The following is a 17193-nucleotide window of genomic DNA, read 5'->3' on the forward strand; positions in this document are numbered from 1 at the left end:
TCACCCTAATTCAGTGCTGTGAAAAGTACAGCCTACATTTATATCATAATAACAACATGCTCTTCAATGTAAGGCTACAGTAAACTGTTAGGTCATCTCTGGTTGGTCAGAATCCTTTTTATGATAATAAACCTGGTAAGGATTCTGGGCTCCTCTGTCTTGGTTCAATTTAAACAATGATTCTCCTGATTCCCCGTCATTTAGTGCTGCTAACACTGATGCTCATCAACATGCTCAAATACAAACACTTGTTCTTTAGAATGCTCTTTATTGAATATCCACAATACAGCAAAGCTCTAACATTTCCTCTATTCATCATTAGTAATTCAACTCATTTCCCCATAGTATAGGTCTACTCATCATGACAGTATTTCAGATGTTATGTTTTAGAGAACATGATGCTCGTACAGTGAATGCATCAACAGTAACTTGTCATGAGAAACAACCCTAAACAACTATTTGACATTACATTGCTTATTGTCATACTATTCACTGCTGCATTCATACTTCAGCCCAATATCATCCATGTTGTTTGGATTTTAACTCCTATATTTGACAGCAAAGCAAAGATCAAAACATCACTTAAACGCTATAGACTGTTAGGCCTACTGCTGCTAGGTAGCTCTCTCTCTGCTCTCTCCCTCCCCTCTGTCTGTCCTTGATTGCAGGAGTGAAGTCTGGTGTGCGGGAGTCAGGGTTCCAGCTGCAGCTCATTCACCATAATCACCTCAGCCTTTAAGACCCGGTCAAACTTACCACTCATCGTCAGATCATAGTCAAGATGACCATGTTAGTCTCGCTGCCGATTCAACCTGTTTATTTTTGCTCTTTGTGTTTTGGCCTGTTCTATTTACTTTTCTCCTGTGCCACAGATATTTGGAACCTGACTCCTGCCTCCGCTTCACTCCTGCCACCACCATCCTGCTCTCCACTACCGGACCTCTCTTTTGGACTCACCACGGACACTAGGACATTACGGTACCACACCTGCCCTGACCTGGATCTGTTACCCTCCCTGTAACCTGGACTTGCTCTTCCCCTATTATTGGAAACCTGGACTATTGAACATTTTAAATAAACCTGTTAAACCTTCTCTGGCTTGGTGTACTTGTCTGCATTTGGGTTCTAATACTGGTAAATCATAACATAGACTCCCAACTGCACTCATTAAATATTGAAACTATTGCTTTACAGACTGCAACTAGTCTTTCTGATCTCTTTCTCAGAGAATGTTGACCCTAATGACACTTTACATGTGAACACCACGTCCTTGTCCCACTCTATAGTCTGAATGATCAGATAGCTGCTGATCTTGAAGGTTTTGTCTGGTTGCTGCTCAGCAGGACTGGTAGAAACATCTTCTGTCACTGATTCACCGTTAGACATCCAGCTGACATCTGCAAACCCCTTGGACCTCTAAGACAGGTTGCTGGCCAGACACACTAGTGTTGCTCTGCTGGACTTGAGGTCTTCAGTGGATGGAGGGAACAGGGTCACAGCAGGTGTAGAAAGATCTCCATCTAGATTAGAAAATAGTCAATGGATGGGATTAGAAGGGAACAGATTTGATAACAGTTTATATTTCAGTAGATGTTGGTATCATTACCAATACACCCTGCATTAAGAGGAAACTGATGCAGCAATTAAATATAGAACTGCTGTTCATTATGTTCACAATTATATTGATAGAAGTAATCATACGGTGTTAAAATTTTATTTTCCCATGGAGCAGAGAGACAGATCAATTTCTGGATACATTAATTACAATATTACATCACAGTCTTGGAAGACTCAAATGCTAAAAGCTGAACGAAATGTGCACATTGTAAATATAAAATACAAATAATTCACAAGCAAATGGAATATAAAAATAAATAAATGTATATATATATATTTGTCTAAGAAATTGAACTGGATAACATTTCTGGATATTAAATATCTCCTTTGCATGGATCTATATAGACAACAAAAACACAAGTTTGCATGATAAAACGTGAACATAGCAGGCATTCACACTGTCAAAATGTTTTCTAAATAATTTACAAACAACATACGAGACAGGATTAAAGCAGGTGCAAAATATTAAATCAGTAAATATATAATATAAATTACATTTTATGAATTAAAACATTAAAAATATATATATATATATCTGACCAACATTATATTAGAAACAAAGCATATTCTGTAGATTAAAACATTAGAAGGGAACTCACCAGTAACAATCAGCTTGGTTCCTGGTCCGAATACCACTGTGTTTCAGTTTGTATACACGGCCATACAAAAAACTCCTCACTCTTACTACTGAGAGGACAGGAACTGAAACATCCCATTTAGACAGAGCTTCATTCTCACTACTGAGAGGACAGGAACTGAAACATCCCATTTAGACAGAGCTTCATTCTCACTACTGAGGGGACAGGAACTGAAACATCCCATTTAGACAAAGCTTCACTCTAACTACTGAGAGAACAGGAACTGAAACATCCCATTTGACAGAGCTTCACTCTCACTACAAACATGTCAGGCTTTTCTAGAGTTTCTCTTTATGAAGTAACAGTATATAGTATAGCGTCATATTCTGCTGTTGGTGTCTGGTCCTTTTGAATCCATCAGTTAAAGCACTATCTATATGATGCAGTCTTGACTTGATGATGATTACATCGAGAAAGGCCAAATCTCTTTTCACAGTCTTCTTATGATCTTTTTGACATGTAGGGATGGATGATTCTTCAATTTCCAGATCTCCCATTGTGTCATGTATATATTGTTATAATAATGACTGATCAACTTCAACTGCTGTTTCTTAGAGTTCACCCCTCTGCCACGCATAAAGCAGAAGTGGGTGTATTTGGGGAGGAGGTTTTTGTCATGGTGTATATCACTGTGATACCCACTCGTCAACAGAGTAGTCATTTGTCTTACAGTAATACACTGCTGAGTCTTCCTCCTCCACATTATTAATAATCAAACGATAATCTGATATAGACTGATGATTAGATGTGAACTTAGGAGAGGAGAAACCGGAGCCATATTTTACAGAGGTCCAATTATAGTAGTACCACTGTAAAACGTACTGAGGAACTCCTCCTGGAACCTGTTTGTACCAATGAGCACTATTATCAACAGTCCCCAGGTTACAGTCCAGAGTGGCCGTCTCTATTATCAACAGTCCCCAGGTTACAGTCGATAGTGGCCGTCTCTATTATCAACAGTCCCCAGGTTACAGTCCATAGTGGCCGTCTCTATTATCAACAGTCCCCAGGTTACAGTCCATAGTGGCCGTCTCTATTATCAACAGTCCCCAGGTTACAGTCCATAGTGGCCGTCTCTATTATCAACAGTCCCCAGGTTACAGTCCATAGTGGCCGTCTCTCCTTTCCTCACTGCCACAACAGGAGGCTTCTGTGTCACCACAGTCACACCACTGACACCTGGGAAATGAGAAGATGACATGTAGTAAAGAGAAACATACAGACTCATTATTCATAAAACATGAAGTAAAACCTCCAGGAAGTCAGACTCCTTACATGTTAGAGCAGTGATGAGAGTGCAGAGTGTCCCCAGCATGTTGTCCGTGTGTGGTGTGAACGACCCTTACTGTCCAGAGAGATGAGCAGGGTTGGCGTGTGTGAGGAGAGGAGAGGCTGCAGGACCCACCTATAAGGAGACACACAGGGATGACCAGAGGGAGGTGCCTCTACAGTTAACCTATCACCAAGCCAGGGAGGACCAGAGGGAGGGGGCTACTCTCAAACATACTGTATCTGGGGGGGCTTCACAAGACCAACAGACAGATTTCAAAATAATCATTTTATATATCCTATATTTTTTATAATAATGATATACATTTAAATTACAGCTACTATTAAACTATAAAACATTTAAATATTTGAGAGAGGACTAATTCATAAACATATTGTATATTTTTTGTTGCATTGTAAAGAGCAATATTATGTTTCTTCTCAGTTACGTAAGTTAGTTTATATCAGCATGTCATAATATACATACTAATAATATTATTATAATATTATCTGGACCTGATAGTGGGGTTCTGAACTAACAGTATATCACTAAATGACTGTTGATGTAATATGTCTCTACTGTAAACCAGGGGACTGACTATCATGGAGGTTATCTGATACATGGAGTCTTCTGTTAGGACTGAAAGGACCATCTGGAATATCACTTTATGATTCATGGTTTGTGACAACTAGGTGTAATTGTTCATGACAACATTCTACTAAATGTGTGAAGGGATTTGTGTGAAACACAAGCATGGCATGCTCTCCTACTGCAGACACACTGGTTCAGGATGACTTGACATTCAGTTAGTATTTATATTCAGAACATCTGAAAGCAGAAGTGAGTGTATTTGGTGAGGAGGTTTTTGTCATGGTGTATATCACTGTGATACGTACTCTTTAGCAGAGTCGTCCCAGGTCTGACAGTAATACACTGCTGAGTCCTCCTCCTCCACATTATTAATAATCAAACGATAATCTGATTTAGACTGATGATTAGATGTGAATTTAGGAGAGGAGAAACCATAACCATATTCTACAGAGCTCCAACCAGTGTGGTACCACCTTAACACGTACTGAGGGACTCCTCCTGGAACCTGTTTATACCAAACGAGCAGCACTATTCTCAACAGTCCCCAGGTTACAGTCCATAGTGGCCGTCTCTATTATCAACAGTCCCCAGGTTACAGTCCATAGTGGCCGTCTCTATTATCAACAGTCCCCAGGTTACAGTCAATAGTGGCCGTCTCTCCTTTCCTCACTGCCACAACAGGAGGCTTCTGTGTCACCACAGTCACACCACTGACACCTGGGAAATGAGAAGATTACATGTAGTAAAGAGAAACATACAGACTCATTATTCATAAAACATGAAGTAAAACCTCCAGGAAGTCAGACTCCTTACATGTTAGAGCAGTGATGAGAGTACAGAGTGTCCCCAGCATGTTGTCAGTGTGTGGTGTGAACGGCCCTTACTGTCCAGCTGAGAGATGAGCAGGGTTGGTGTGTGAGGAGAGGAGAGGCTGCAGGACCCACCTATAAGGAGACAGACAGGGAAGACCAGAGGGAGGAGCCTCTACAGTTAACCTACCACTAGTTACTCTCATTGTTGATTGACATATCTGGGGGTTAACAGACTTCCACAGTTCTAATAATACTATTGTAATAATTGATCTTTACTCTATGCACACTAGACTATAAATAACTTTAAATGTGTCCCAACTATTTAAGCAAAGGGGCAGTATGATAAACACAGCTCCATTATATAATCCATGATGTTTATATTAATCACCACATATAGACACAAAAGGCCTCTTTTATTTTTGTGGAACGACCCATCTGTTACTTTCTCTCCCTCCTCCTTGTCTCCAAGGATCCCTCGTTCCACTCCACATTCCTCAATCCTCCTCCCCTCTGCAACTTCACTCCATCTTCTCTTTACTCCACTGGGCTGTCAGACCAAAAGATGACTCAGTCTAACTGTCTCTGATTTATCCAGGGCAGCAGGTAGTGGCTGGTAGCCTCGAGGTCAGCGTGTCGAGCCAGTAACCGAAAGGTTGCTGGTTCGAATACCAGAGCTGACAAGGTGGGGGAAAAATCTGTTGCTGTGGCCTTGAACAAGGCACTTAACACACATTTTTTTAAGGCCCGCTGTACAATGGTGACCCTGGCTGTGACTCCACTTCCTGCGGGTGTCTCATGGGGAGTTGGGATATGCAAAAAAACACATTTGTGTGTAACAGGACAAATATAAGCACCCCCCAATTATTTATTACTGGCTGAGTAGAGACTATAGTGAATACAAATTTAATCTAATTTACTTAACATTCGATCAATTAATCAAACATATTTTATAAAGCACTTTTTACTTCAGCAGCTGTCACAAAGTGCTTTACAGATACCCAGCCTAAAACCCCAAATGTGCAAGCAGGTAAACCTCCCTAGAAGGAAGGAACCTAGAGAGGAAGCACGCTCAGAGGGAGGAACCTAGAGAGGAACCAAGCTCAGAAGAAGGAACCTAGAGAGGAACCAGGCTCAAAGGGAGGAACCTAGAGAGGCACCAGGCTGAGGGAGGAACCTAGCGAGGAACCAGGCTCAGAGGAAGGAACCTAGAGAGGAACCAGGCTGAGGAAGGAACCTAGAGAAGAACCAAGTTCAGAGGAAGGAACCTAGAGAGGAACCAGTCTCAGAGAGGAACCAGGCTCAGAGGAAATAACCTAGAGAGGAACTAGGCTCAGAGGGAGGAAACTAGAGAGGAACCAGGCTGAGGGAGGAACCTAGCAAGGAACCAGGCTCAGAGGAAGGAACCTAGAAAGGAACCAGGCTGAGGAAGGAACCTAGAGAGGAACCAGGCACAGAGGAAGGAACCTAGAGAGGCACCAGGCTCAGAGGAATGAACCTAGAGAGGAACCAAGCTCAGATGAAGGAACCTAGAGAGGAACCAAGCTCAGAAGAAGGAACCTAGAGAGGAACCAGGCTCAAAGGGAGGAACCTAGAGAGGCACCAGGCTGAGGGAGGAACCTAGCGAGGAACCAGGCTCAGTGGAAGGAACCTAGAGAGGAACCAGGCTGAGGAAGGAACCTAGAGAAGAACCAAGTTCAGAGGAAGGAACCTAGAGAGGAACCAGTCTCAGAGAGGAACCCGGCTCAGAGGAAATAACCTAGAGAGGAACCAGGCTCAGAGGGAGGAACCTAGAGAGGAACCAGGCTGAGGGAGGAACCTATCGAGGAACCAGGCTCAGAGGAAGGAACCTAGAAAGGAACCAGGCTGAGGAAGGAACCTAGAGAGGAACCAGGCACAGAGGAAGGAACCTAGAGAGGCACCAGGCTCAGAGGAAGGAACCTAGAGAGGAACCAAGCTCAGATGAAGGAACCTAGAGAGGAACCAAGCTCAGAAGAAGGAACCTAGAGAGGAACCAAGCTCAGATGAAGGAACCTAGAGAGGAACCAGGCTCAGAGAGGAACCAGGCTCAGAGGAAGGAACCTAGAGAGGAACCAGGCTCAGAGGGAGGAACCTAGAGAGGAACCAAGCTCAGAAGAAGGAACCTAGAGAGGAACCAGGCTCAAAGGGAGGAACCTAGAGAGCAACCAGGCTGAGGGAGGAACCTAGAGAGGAACCAGGCTCAGATGGAAGGATCCTAGAGAGGAACCAGGCTCAGATGGACTGTTCATCTATACACAGTACATTCATGGGATTACGGTTCCTGAAACTGGCTTTGAGAGCAATAAAATGTTATCCAAAGTGTTTATGCTGTTATGAGAGATAGTGATAATATCATGGGCCTGTACTGTACATCAATTCTACCAACAGAGGGCCTTCTTTCATCAGAAAATAAAGGGACTGTGTACACCACTGTGTGTGTGTGTGTGTGTGTGTGTGTGTGTGTGTGTGTGTGTGTGTGTGTGTGTGTGTGTGTGTGTGTGTGTGTGTGTGTGTGTGTGTGTTTTTGTGTGTGTGTGTCAAGCTCTAGTCTTCTAAAACTGAACAAGAGAGAGCGAGAGAGACAGACAGACAGACAGACAGACAGACAGACAGACAGACAGGCAGGCAGGCAGACAGACAGACAGAGAGAGAGAGAGAGAGAGAGAGAGAGAGAGAGAGACAGAGAGAGACAGAGAGAGAGAAATGAGAGAGATTGGACAGGGAAACATGACTGATCATTTTCCACTGTGTATGTTTGTCTTAAATATATAATGTACAATGTTTATGTGTGTATAGTGTGTATACTGTTTATGTGTATATAATGTTTATGTGTATATAATGTTTATGTGTGTGTAATGTTTATGTGTATATAATGTTTATGTGTGTATAATGTTTATGTGTATATAATGTTTATGTGTGTATAATGTTTATGTGTATGTAATGTTTATGTGTGTATAATGTTTATGTGTGTATAGTGTTTATGTGTGTATAATGTTTATGTTTGTATAATGTTTATGTGTATGTAATGTTTATGTGTGTATAATGTTTATGTGTGTATAGTGTTTATGTGTGTATAATGTTTATGTTTGTATAATGTTTATGTGTATGTAATGTTTATGTGTGTATAATGTTTATGTGTGTATAATGTTTATGTGTGTATAATGTTTATGTTTGTATAATGTTTATGTGTGTATAATGTTTATGTGTATCTAATGTTTATGTGTATATAATGTTTATGTGTGTATAATGTTAATGTTTATATGTTTATGTGTATGTAATGTTTATATGTTTATGTGTATGTAATGTTTATGTGTGTATAATGTTCATGTGTATATAATGTTTATGTGTTTATAATGTTTATGTGTGTAATGTTTATGTGTGTATAATGTTCATGTGTAATTACCTTTAGAAGCAGCATTGTCTACAACCTGCGATCGGATTGAATCCCGGTCTTATTTTATATAAGGTCTATCAACATGGTGTCAACAGAGATCCTGTCACTCTGACCAAGGCCAATAGAGTCAAGTAAACATCACCCATCAGGTAACATCATCACACTGAGCCAGGCCAGGCCCCTCTGAATAGAGTCAAGTAAACAACATCAAGTGTTTGGCAGTTGAGGACCTCCAGCAAACAATAAACATTCCAGCAAACAACTAGAGTCTTTTGACAGATGTTACCATACAGTCTATGTTACCATACAGTCTATGTACCATACAGTCTCTGAGGATAATAATTTCACTGTATCCTGCTTTTACATCTGCCACCCTGTGAATGTGACTAATAAACGGATCTAATCTAATTTATGTTACCTAGTGTGTCCACCAGAGATTAGATCAGACCAGACCAGACCAAACCATGGTCATACATCAAAGGCAAATGGAGTTGCCCTTGATTTGCACTGAGCATGGTCGTGTTTGCATTTTTGGGACTATTCCATTGATTGATCCCATTGTACCAGGCAAGCTAAATCACGCACAAATGCACGCACGCACACACCTGTCCTGCACTGATTTAAATTGCTTTCTTATTCCAAATCACCACCTGTTCACGTGTTGTATTACTATTCTGAGACACAGTCCTCTGTCTGTCCCTATCCCTACCCCCTCTTTTCGAGCCTCCTCATCTCTCCCCTCACCACGGTGCAGATACCAGATTCCGAAACGGAGTCAGCGAGATTCCAGTTAGGGTAGGCTAGGACGGGACACCTTAAACAAGATGGCGCTTCCCCTGTTGCCAGCTAAAGTGACGGTCCGATAGTGCAATGACTATTGAATATCTCCTAGGGAATATAGCAAGGATTCTGGATAACTCTGTGCAGCCTATTACGTCATATTGCATTGATCTACTCTAAAGACAGAGCAAGAGCATAACTTGACTTGGAGACTAATATTGCCCTGGACGAATGCCAGGGTATGTGTACAGTCAGAGACAAAACCGAAAACGATGTATCCTAAATAACCGAATCACGTCGATAAAGCAGCGCGCCGCGGTGTTCTCTTTTCTGGCTCATCATCATCAAACTGGTTGGATGACGGAGAAGGAAAGCGTGGGACGGGAGATACAACTATGCCTATCTATCGTTTTTAATCGTACGCCAGTCAAGTGAATGGCAGCGGTATCAAATTGAAAAACAAAAACCGACGGGAATGTTTGTCAACATCTGTGTATTGATCGGATGTGAAGGATCAGACAGAACAGCGCGCGCACTGCGTCTCAGGGGTGTCAAGGTGAAATAGCTAAAAATGCAGTGTTCGATTTGACTAGCATACAATCCTTCGGCTAAATGTGCTTTAGTCAACATCTGATATATTTCCATGTTGTATTTTGGTAAACCCTGCCTGCTGCCGTCTCAAGCCTGAAGAGGAGGGAGGATGTTCGTGGCTCTCTCTGTGATGGTCATGTCTTCAGCCTTCTTTAATCCCAGTTTTGCCTTCAGTTCCCATTTTGACTCAGGTACGTGTCGATTTCAAACTGACATTTAATGTGTGTGTTGTTTAATGCGTTTCATCTAATGTCCGTGTCAGAATGTGTTGCTAGTATTGAATTTGAAACATAATGTTTGTCTTCTTCATCATCATCATCATGATCTGCTAGATACTGGTCTTTAAGCTCCATGTGAAGGATATGGATGTTTATCTGTCAACAACAGCAGCTAGATCAATATACAGTAGCCAGTGTGCTGTTGGCAGCCTTTATAGCCTGGGTTGTGTGTGTGTGTGTGTGTGTCTCTGTGTGTGTTGACATTTAGGCTGTCTTCTTCTCCCCCTCTGTAGTCAGACCCCCTGCAGCACCCCTTTTTTTTGCCTCTTGGGGCAGTTTCCATGGCAACCCGAGGGGAGGGTGGCATGTTGTTATTTTAGAGGAACACTGAGGAAGCTGGGATGAAGGACAGTGTGTGTGTAGGTGTGTGTTGGTGTGTGTGTGTGTGTGTGTAGGTGTGTGTGTGTGTGTGTGTGTGTGTGTGTGTGTGTGTGTGTGTGTGTGTTTCACTACCATGCTATTGCATGCCTTTCTCATCTTTATCCGCAGTGGAGAGAGGCAGCTCAAAGCCAACCTAGCACGCAGACCCCTGCAGGCGTATGTTTGTGTGTCAGCCCGGCTTAGCCCAGCTCAAACCTACTTCAGTTCACTGGAGACCTCCCTCCCTGACCCTGGCCCTATGGCTTGTTGTTGAAGGCACAGTAGTCTGCCTGTCTGCAGTGTTTACCCAGAGCATCAGGGCAACTGGACAGGACAGAGCCAACATGGACTCTGGCTACTAGAGCCAGCATGATGGGCAGGCGCACTCAGGTGCTGCTGTGTTGGGGGAGAGCTGGAGAGGAGAGGAGTGAGGGAGGGGGGTGTGAGGAGAGAGAGAGTAGAGGGGGAGAGGAGAGAGGTGGAGAGGAGGAGAGAGAGTAGAGGTGGAGGGGAGGGGGAGAGAGGTGGAGAGGAGGAGAGAGAGTAGAGGTGGAGAGGAGGGGGGAGAGAGGTGGAGAGGAGGAGAGAGAGTAGAGGGGGAGAGAAGGGGGGAGAAAGGTGGAGAGGAGAGAGAGTAGAGGGGGAGTGAGGAAGGGAAAGGGGGATACCTAGTAGTTGTACAACTGAATGCATTCAACTGAAATGTGTCTTCCGCATTTAAGGAAGGGGGATGTGTGCAGACAGCCTCAGTGAAGAGTTGAATTAGAGCAGAATAAATGAATGGGAGGTAAACAGTTGAGGTTGTCCCTGCGGTTTGTGTGTGTGTGTGTTGTGTGTATTGTGTGTGTGTGTGTGTGTGTGTGTGTGTTTAAACAGCATTGAGTGTCCCTGCATTAGGCTGTATGTGCTCAGCATATAAATGAGGCCCTGAGGACCAGCCTCCTACAGCTCACTCTGGTTGCTGCGCTGCATACAGGATCTCTCTTTCTGTTGCTCTCTTATTCCCAGACCGGTCATTAGTGATATGGGGGTTTCAGTACCCCATGTTGTACCGGTCACTAGTGATATGGGGGTTTCAGTACCCCATGTTGTACCGGTCACTAGTGATATGGGGGTTTCAGCACCCCATGTTGTACCTGTCACTAGTGATACAAGGGTTTCAGTACCCCATGTTGTACTGGTCACTAGTGATATGGGGGTTTCAGTACCCCATTTTGTACCTGTCACTAGTGATATGGGGGTTTCAGTACCCCATGCTGTACCTGTCACTAGTGATATGGGGGTTTCAGTACCCCATGTTGTACCGGTCACTAGTGATATGAGGTTTCAGTACCCCATGCTGTACCGGTCACTTGTGATATGGGGGTTTCAGTACCCCATGTTGTACCGGTCACTAGTGATATGGGGGTTTCAGTACCCCACACTGTACCGGTCACTAGTGATATGGGGGTTTCAGTACCCCATGTTGTACCGGTCACTAGTGATATGGGGGGTTTCAGTACCCCATGCTGTACCGGTCACTAGTGATATGGGGGTTTCAGTACCCCACGCTGTACCGGTCACTAGTGATATGGGGGTTTCAGTACCCCATGCAGACAAAAACATTAGTTTGTCTCTTGTCTGTGGTTTTTAGAATGTTGAGTAGCTTCAGAGGTCAACAGAGGTCAGCAGAGTTCACAGCCAATGTTCCCTCTAATTTGTTTCGGCACTGAGCAAATTTCAGGTCTGCTTAGCGCATATGGGGATTTCAGTACCCCATGTTGTACTGGTCACTAGTGATATGGGGGTTTCAGTACCCCATTTTGTACCTGTCACTAGTGATATGGGGGTTTCAGTACCCCATGCTGTACCGGTCACTAGTGATATGGGGGTTTCAGTACCCCATGTTGTACCGGTCACTAGTGATATGGGGGTTTCAGTACCCCATGCTGTACCGGTCACTAGTGATATGGGGGTTTCAGTAACCCACGCAGACAAAAACATTAGTTTGTCTCTTATCTGTGGTTTTTAGAATGTTGAGTAGCTTCAGAGGTCAACAGAGGTCAGCAGAGGTCACAGCCAATGTGCCCTCTAATTTGTTTTTTCGGCACTGAGCAAATTTCAGGTCTGCTGATCGCAAACTTGAACATTGTGAAACTTCCAGTGCGCGTTTACTGTGAACACTAAGTTACAGTTTTAACAGTGGCCAAGTAGGCTACTGTGGCTATTGGATCATAATGTAGGCCTACCATCAAAAATAGAGTGGCCTACCATCAAAAACAATGGAGAAAATGCATCCCATAACATTTTAACATGGAAATAGCTGTTCTATCATTCAGCCTACAGTAGCAGCCAATATGTGGTGTTCAATGTAGGCCTACATTCCATGCAGGGCTTGACATTAACCTGTTGACCCATTTGTCCTTGAGACAAGGAGGTGACTGAAAATGTTGTTGTGTTGTTTGATGCAAGAAACCACTTTACAAAATAAAATACATTATTATTCCCATACTATTATTACAGAGAATCAGACAAATAATGCTACCCTCTGCCTATGGCTACTTAGCTTAATACAACACTGCCCCTTTAAGACAAAAAAAAGCTCTTTGCCTGACTGGCTTTTCAAAGATGTGTAGAAATGTACACATTTTGTGCTCTTGTAGGAAGCAGTCACTCCCCTATTGCTGAAATAAAACTTATCTATAACTGGGCTAATAACTCACTAACTAGCAAAGGATATTAACAAAATGTGCACCTGGCTACATGCAGCTCTCGCTTTGATCTCAAATCAAGTGCATCTACTCACACCACAGCTGTAAATACAGTCCAGTTGAAAGTAAATGGCACAGATCCATATATGGCAATGGTCTATTTGCATATAGGCCTGCTGCAGCTCTGATTGGCTATGCCTCACTGGTCTGTGTAGAGTACTAAATAGACTGAGTCATGCCAATAGAATCCTACTCCGATGCATTCAGCCAACAACAAAATCTCTTGCATAGTTCGGTTTGTTTCGGTATGTTGCATTGAAAGTGGCTAATATTGCGTTGATTCCATCACAAATGCCACAGTAAAGGGAAACGTTGATAGTGTTAACTAACAGGGAAAACTCTAGAAAGTTGAGTGAAGTTTAATCTCCAGCTTCTCTCCTTGGGCTGAGATTTGTTCTGCACGCTGCACGGCAGTCCCAGGGAGATGCGAGGCAGTCTCGGGGCTACTGCGTGCCCGGGCACGCGTGCAACTTAGAGGTCAACAGAGGTCACAGCACAGGTCAACAATGAGGTGATGAGAAGTAAGAACTCAGACAAGAGGCCTACTAGAAGCTGGGGTCGGCTTCAGTTCTACATTACAGAGTGTTCAGATAGATGTATGTCACATAGAGCAGACAGGCATGCTTCTCCATCATGTACTGTGGATTAGGGAATCTTATCAGCTTCATAGAATACATTTCTATCTGCTCAGAACGTTGCTGAAAGCAACCCAGCGTAGCAAAACGTTTCAAAACGTTCAGAGAGTTAGTACCATCCCGTTTCTCCCATTGTATAGATCAGGGGTGTCAAACATACGGGCCGCAAATTTTGACGGCGAGGAAATATAATCAGTTTTCAGTGCGGCCCCCCGGACCTCGTTGAAAAGCGAATGTATCCCACAGGCCTGGCTCCATACTGCAGGCTGGAGCCACCCTGCCCTAGCAATACGTTACCCTGACCAGGCCAGTAATGGAAGGGAGAATCAATGTTGCCACGGTGATGGATGGGCTAGGTAGAGGAGGAGCCAAAGAGGAGGAGCCACGAAGTAGAGCCAATCAGATGGATGCACATTCTAAACACGAACAGTCCTACACCCTCCTATTCTGTCTGTCATTCTTACACACAACACAAAAACAAAACAGCTCCCATTCTCCCTAACACTCATTAACACATCATCTCTCTCCCCCCTCTCCCTCTCCATCCTCCTCCTGTCCTCATTTCCTCTCCCATTCTCCATCACACCATCTCTCTGTCCCATCTCTCACTCTTTTCTTCCATCTCCCTCCCCCTCTCTCCCCCTCCCTCCTCCCCCTCCCTCTCTCCAACCTCTCTCTCACTGTCCTTCTCCCCCCTCCTCCCTCTCTCTTCTCCTCCTGTACCCCTTCCTCTTTCTCCTCCTCTCTCTCCATCCTCCTGTACCACTTCTCCTGCTGTACCACTTTTCCTCCTGTACCACTTCTCTTCCTGTACCACTTCTCCTGCTGTACCACTTTTCCTCCTGTACCACTTCTCTTCCTGTACCACTTCTCCTCCTGTACCCCTTCTCCTCCTGTATCCCTTCTCCTCCTGTGATGGTGTGAGATGCAGGCAGACACCCTTCCCTCCCCAGCAGGTGTCAAGAGCACAGCTGCAATCACAGGAAATAAACCACACTCTGCTGATGTGTTAAATACTGCATGGGCTCTGAGCTGACACACACACACACAGGCACACACACACACACACAAACACACACATACACACACACACACACACACGCAAGCCCACACGAACACACAGAGGAATCAGGAATCACAGTAGTGGGTGGATTAGTGCCAGCGTGCTGTCTGTCTGTCTGTCTGTCTGTCTGTCTGTCTGTCTGTCTGTCTGTCTGTCTGTCTGTCTGTCTGTCTGTCTGTCTGTCTGTCTGTCTGTCATATCTTCACCAAGCCATGCTCACCTCACCCACGTCACTGAGAGACATGGTGATGACTTCATACCTTCACCAAGCCATGCTCACCTCACCCACGTCACTGAGAGACATGGTGATGACTTCATACCTTCACAAAGCCATGCTCACCTCACCCACATCACTTAGAGACATGGTGATGACTTCATACCTTCACCAAGCCATGCTCACCTCACCCACGTCACTGAGAGACATGGTGATGACTTCATACCTTCCAAAGAGCCTGACACAACAAAAAACTACTGACATATATTGCTCAGGGGAGGACAAACACAGACTAGCATTGTTGTATGTGTGTGTTGTTCTCCATGACTGTCACACTAGTGTCACCTCTTGTTTCCCCTGTCAGCAGGAAGCCTGAAGGACAGTCACACCATGACTGCGTTCCAAATGGCACCCTGTTCTCCTTATAGTGCACTACATTTTACCAGGACTCCAGGGCCCGAAACTAGTGCACTATATAAGGAATAGGGTACCATTTGGGACACAGACCAGAGCTACAATCTCTGTCTCTCTCTCTCTGTCTCTCTCTCTCTCTCTCTCTCTCTCTCTCTCTCTCTCTCTCTCTCTCTCTCTCTCTCTCTCTCTCTCTCTCTCTCTCTCTCTGTCTCTCTCTCTCTCTCTCTCTCTCTCTCTCTCTCTCTCTCTCTCTCTCTCTCTCTCTCTGTGTCTCTCTCTCTCTCTCTCTCTCTCTCTCTCTCTCTCTCTCTCTCTCTCTCTCTCTCTCTCTCTCTCTCTCTCTGTCTCTCTCTCTCTGTCTCTCTCTCTCTCTCTCTCTCTCTCTGTCTCTCTCTCTCTCTCTCTCTCTCTCTCTCTCTCTCTCTCTCTCTCTCTCTCTCTCTCTCTGTCTCTCTCTCTCTGTCTCTCTCTCTCTGTCTCTCTCTCTCTCTGTCTCTCTCTCTCTCTGTCTCTCTCTCTCTCTGTCTCTCTCTTTATCTCTCTCTGTGGCTCTCTGTCTCTCTCTCTTTGTCTCTCTCTGTCTCTCTCTTTATCTCTCTCTCTTTATCTCTCTCTGTGGCTCTCTGTCTCTCTCTCTCTGTCTCTCTCTCTCTGTCTCTCTCTTTATCTCTCTCTCTCTTTGGCTCTCTGTCTCTCTCTCTCTCTGTCTCTCTACTGTGAGCTCAGTGAGCGCTGTCTCTGTATCCCTCTCTACTGTGAGCTCAGTGAGAGCTGTCTCTGGTGCTGAATCATGCAACCAGGTAGAGTAGAGTTACACCTTCACTCTCCATGGTCCTGTATGTCGCAAGCTCTAGTGTGTGTGTGTGTGTTAGGGATGGGAGGGGAATCAATACAGTTACATATCACAATATTATTTTGGACAATATTATATCGTTACTTTGACTCCAAGTATCACATTTCTTTAATTAAAAAACTACATTTTTTGCTAAGTAGCGTGAGCTAGTGCTAATCATCTGTACCTGTGCCAGAAATACAGTATTTTTTAAATTAATTGTTTAATATAACAGTAGGTAATGTCAGGTTTAACCCCCTAACAGTGTTATATAACAGAAGGTAATGTCAGGTTTAACCCCTAACAGTGTTATATAACAGTAGGGTAATGTCAGGTTTAACCCCTAACGTGGTATATAACAGTAGGTAATGTCAGGTTTAACCACCTAACATGGTATATAACAGTAGGTAATGTCAGGTATAACCACCTAACATGGTATATAACAGTAGGGTAATGTCAGGTTTAACCCCTAACATGGTATATAACAGTAGGTAATGTCAGGTTTAACCACCTAACATGGTATATAACAGTAGGTAATGTCAGGTTTAACCACCTAACATGGTATATAACAGTAGGTAATGTCAGGTTTAACCCCTAACATGGTATATAACAGTAGGTAATGTCAGGTTTAACCACCTAACATGGTATATAACAGTAGGTAATGTCAGGTTTAACCCCCTAACATGGTATATAACAGTAGGGTAATGTCAGATTTAACCACCTAACATGGTATATAACAGTAGGTAATGTCAGGTTTAACCACCTAACATGGTATATAACAGTAGGTAATGTCAGGTTTGTGTGTGCGTGCGTGCATGTGTGTATGTGTGTGCGTGGTTGCAGCGTTTGTATTTGTGTGTGTGTGTGTGTGTGTGTGTGGGTTGTAGGATTAAGAAGTCAAGCTAACAGCTTAGCCTTATTGAGAACACAATTAGC

At 43.9% G+C, this 17193-nt stretch overlaps 1 protein-coding gene, 1 pseudogene and 1 gene segment (V, D, J or C); 1 reads left to right on the top strand and 2 right to left on the bottom strand.

The window, feature by feature from the left end:
* Positions 1-1152: 1152 nt before the first annotated feature.
* LOC123491239 lies at positions 1153-3751 on the bottom strand (annotated as a pseudogene).
* A 164-nt stretch (positions 3752-3915) lies between these two features.
* LOC123481070 lies at positions 3916-8912 on the bottom strand. The segment is given in 4 exon segments: positions 3916-4644; positions 4726-4833; positions 4930-5060; positions 8350-8912. Coding segments are annotated over 3 exon segments (387 nt in total).
* A 161-nt stretch (positions 8913-9073) lies between these two features.
* LOC123491238 (serine/threonine-protein kinase LMTK1-like) overlaps positions 9074-17193 on the top strand; it is a 48640-nt gene continuing 40520 nt past the window's right edge. Inside the window, exon 1 of one of the 2 annotated variants that reach the window (XM_045221445.1) lies at positions 9074-9902. In XM_045221445.1, the coding sequence (XP_045077380.1) occupies positions 9821-9902 (82 nt within the window). In that variant the 5' untranslated portion in view covers positions 9074-9820. The remainder of the gene's footprint in view (positions 9903-17193) is intronic. The other variant, XM_045221444.1, reaches the window with a different exon arrangement.

This window comes from Coregonus clupeaformis, chromosome 7, assembly GCF_020615455.1.
Source record: "Coregonus clupeaformis isolate EN_2021a chromosome 7, ASM2061545v1, whole genome shotgun sequence".
NCBI classification, from domain to species: domain Eukaryota; kingdom Metazoa; phylum Chordata; class Actinopteri; order Salmoniformes; family Salmonidae; genus Coregonus; species Coregonus clupeaformis.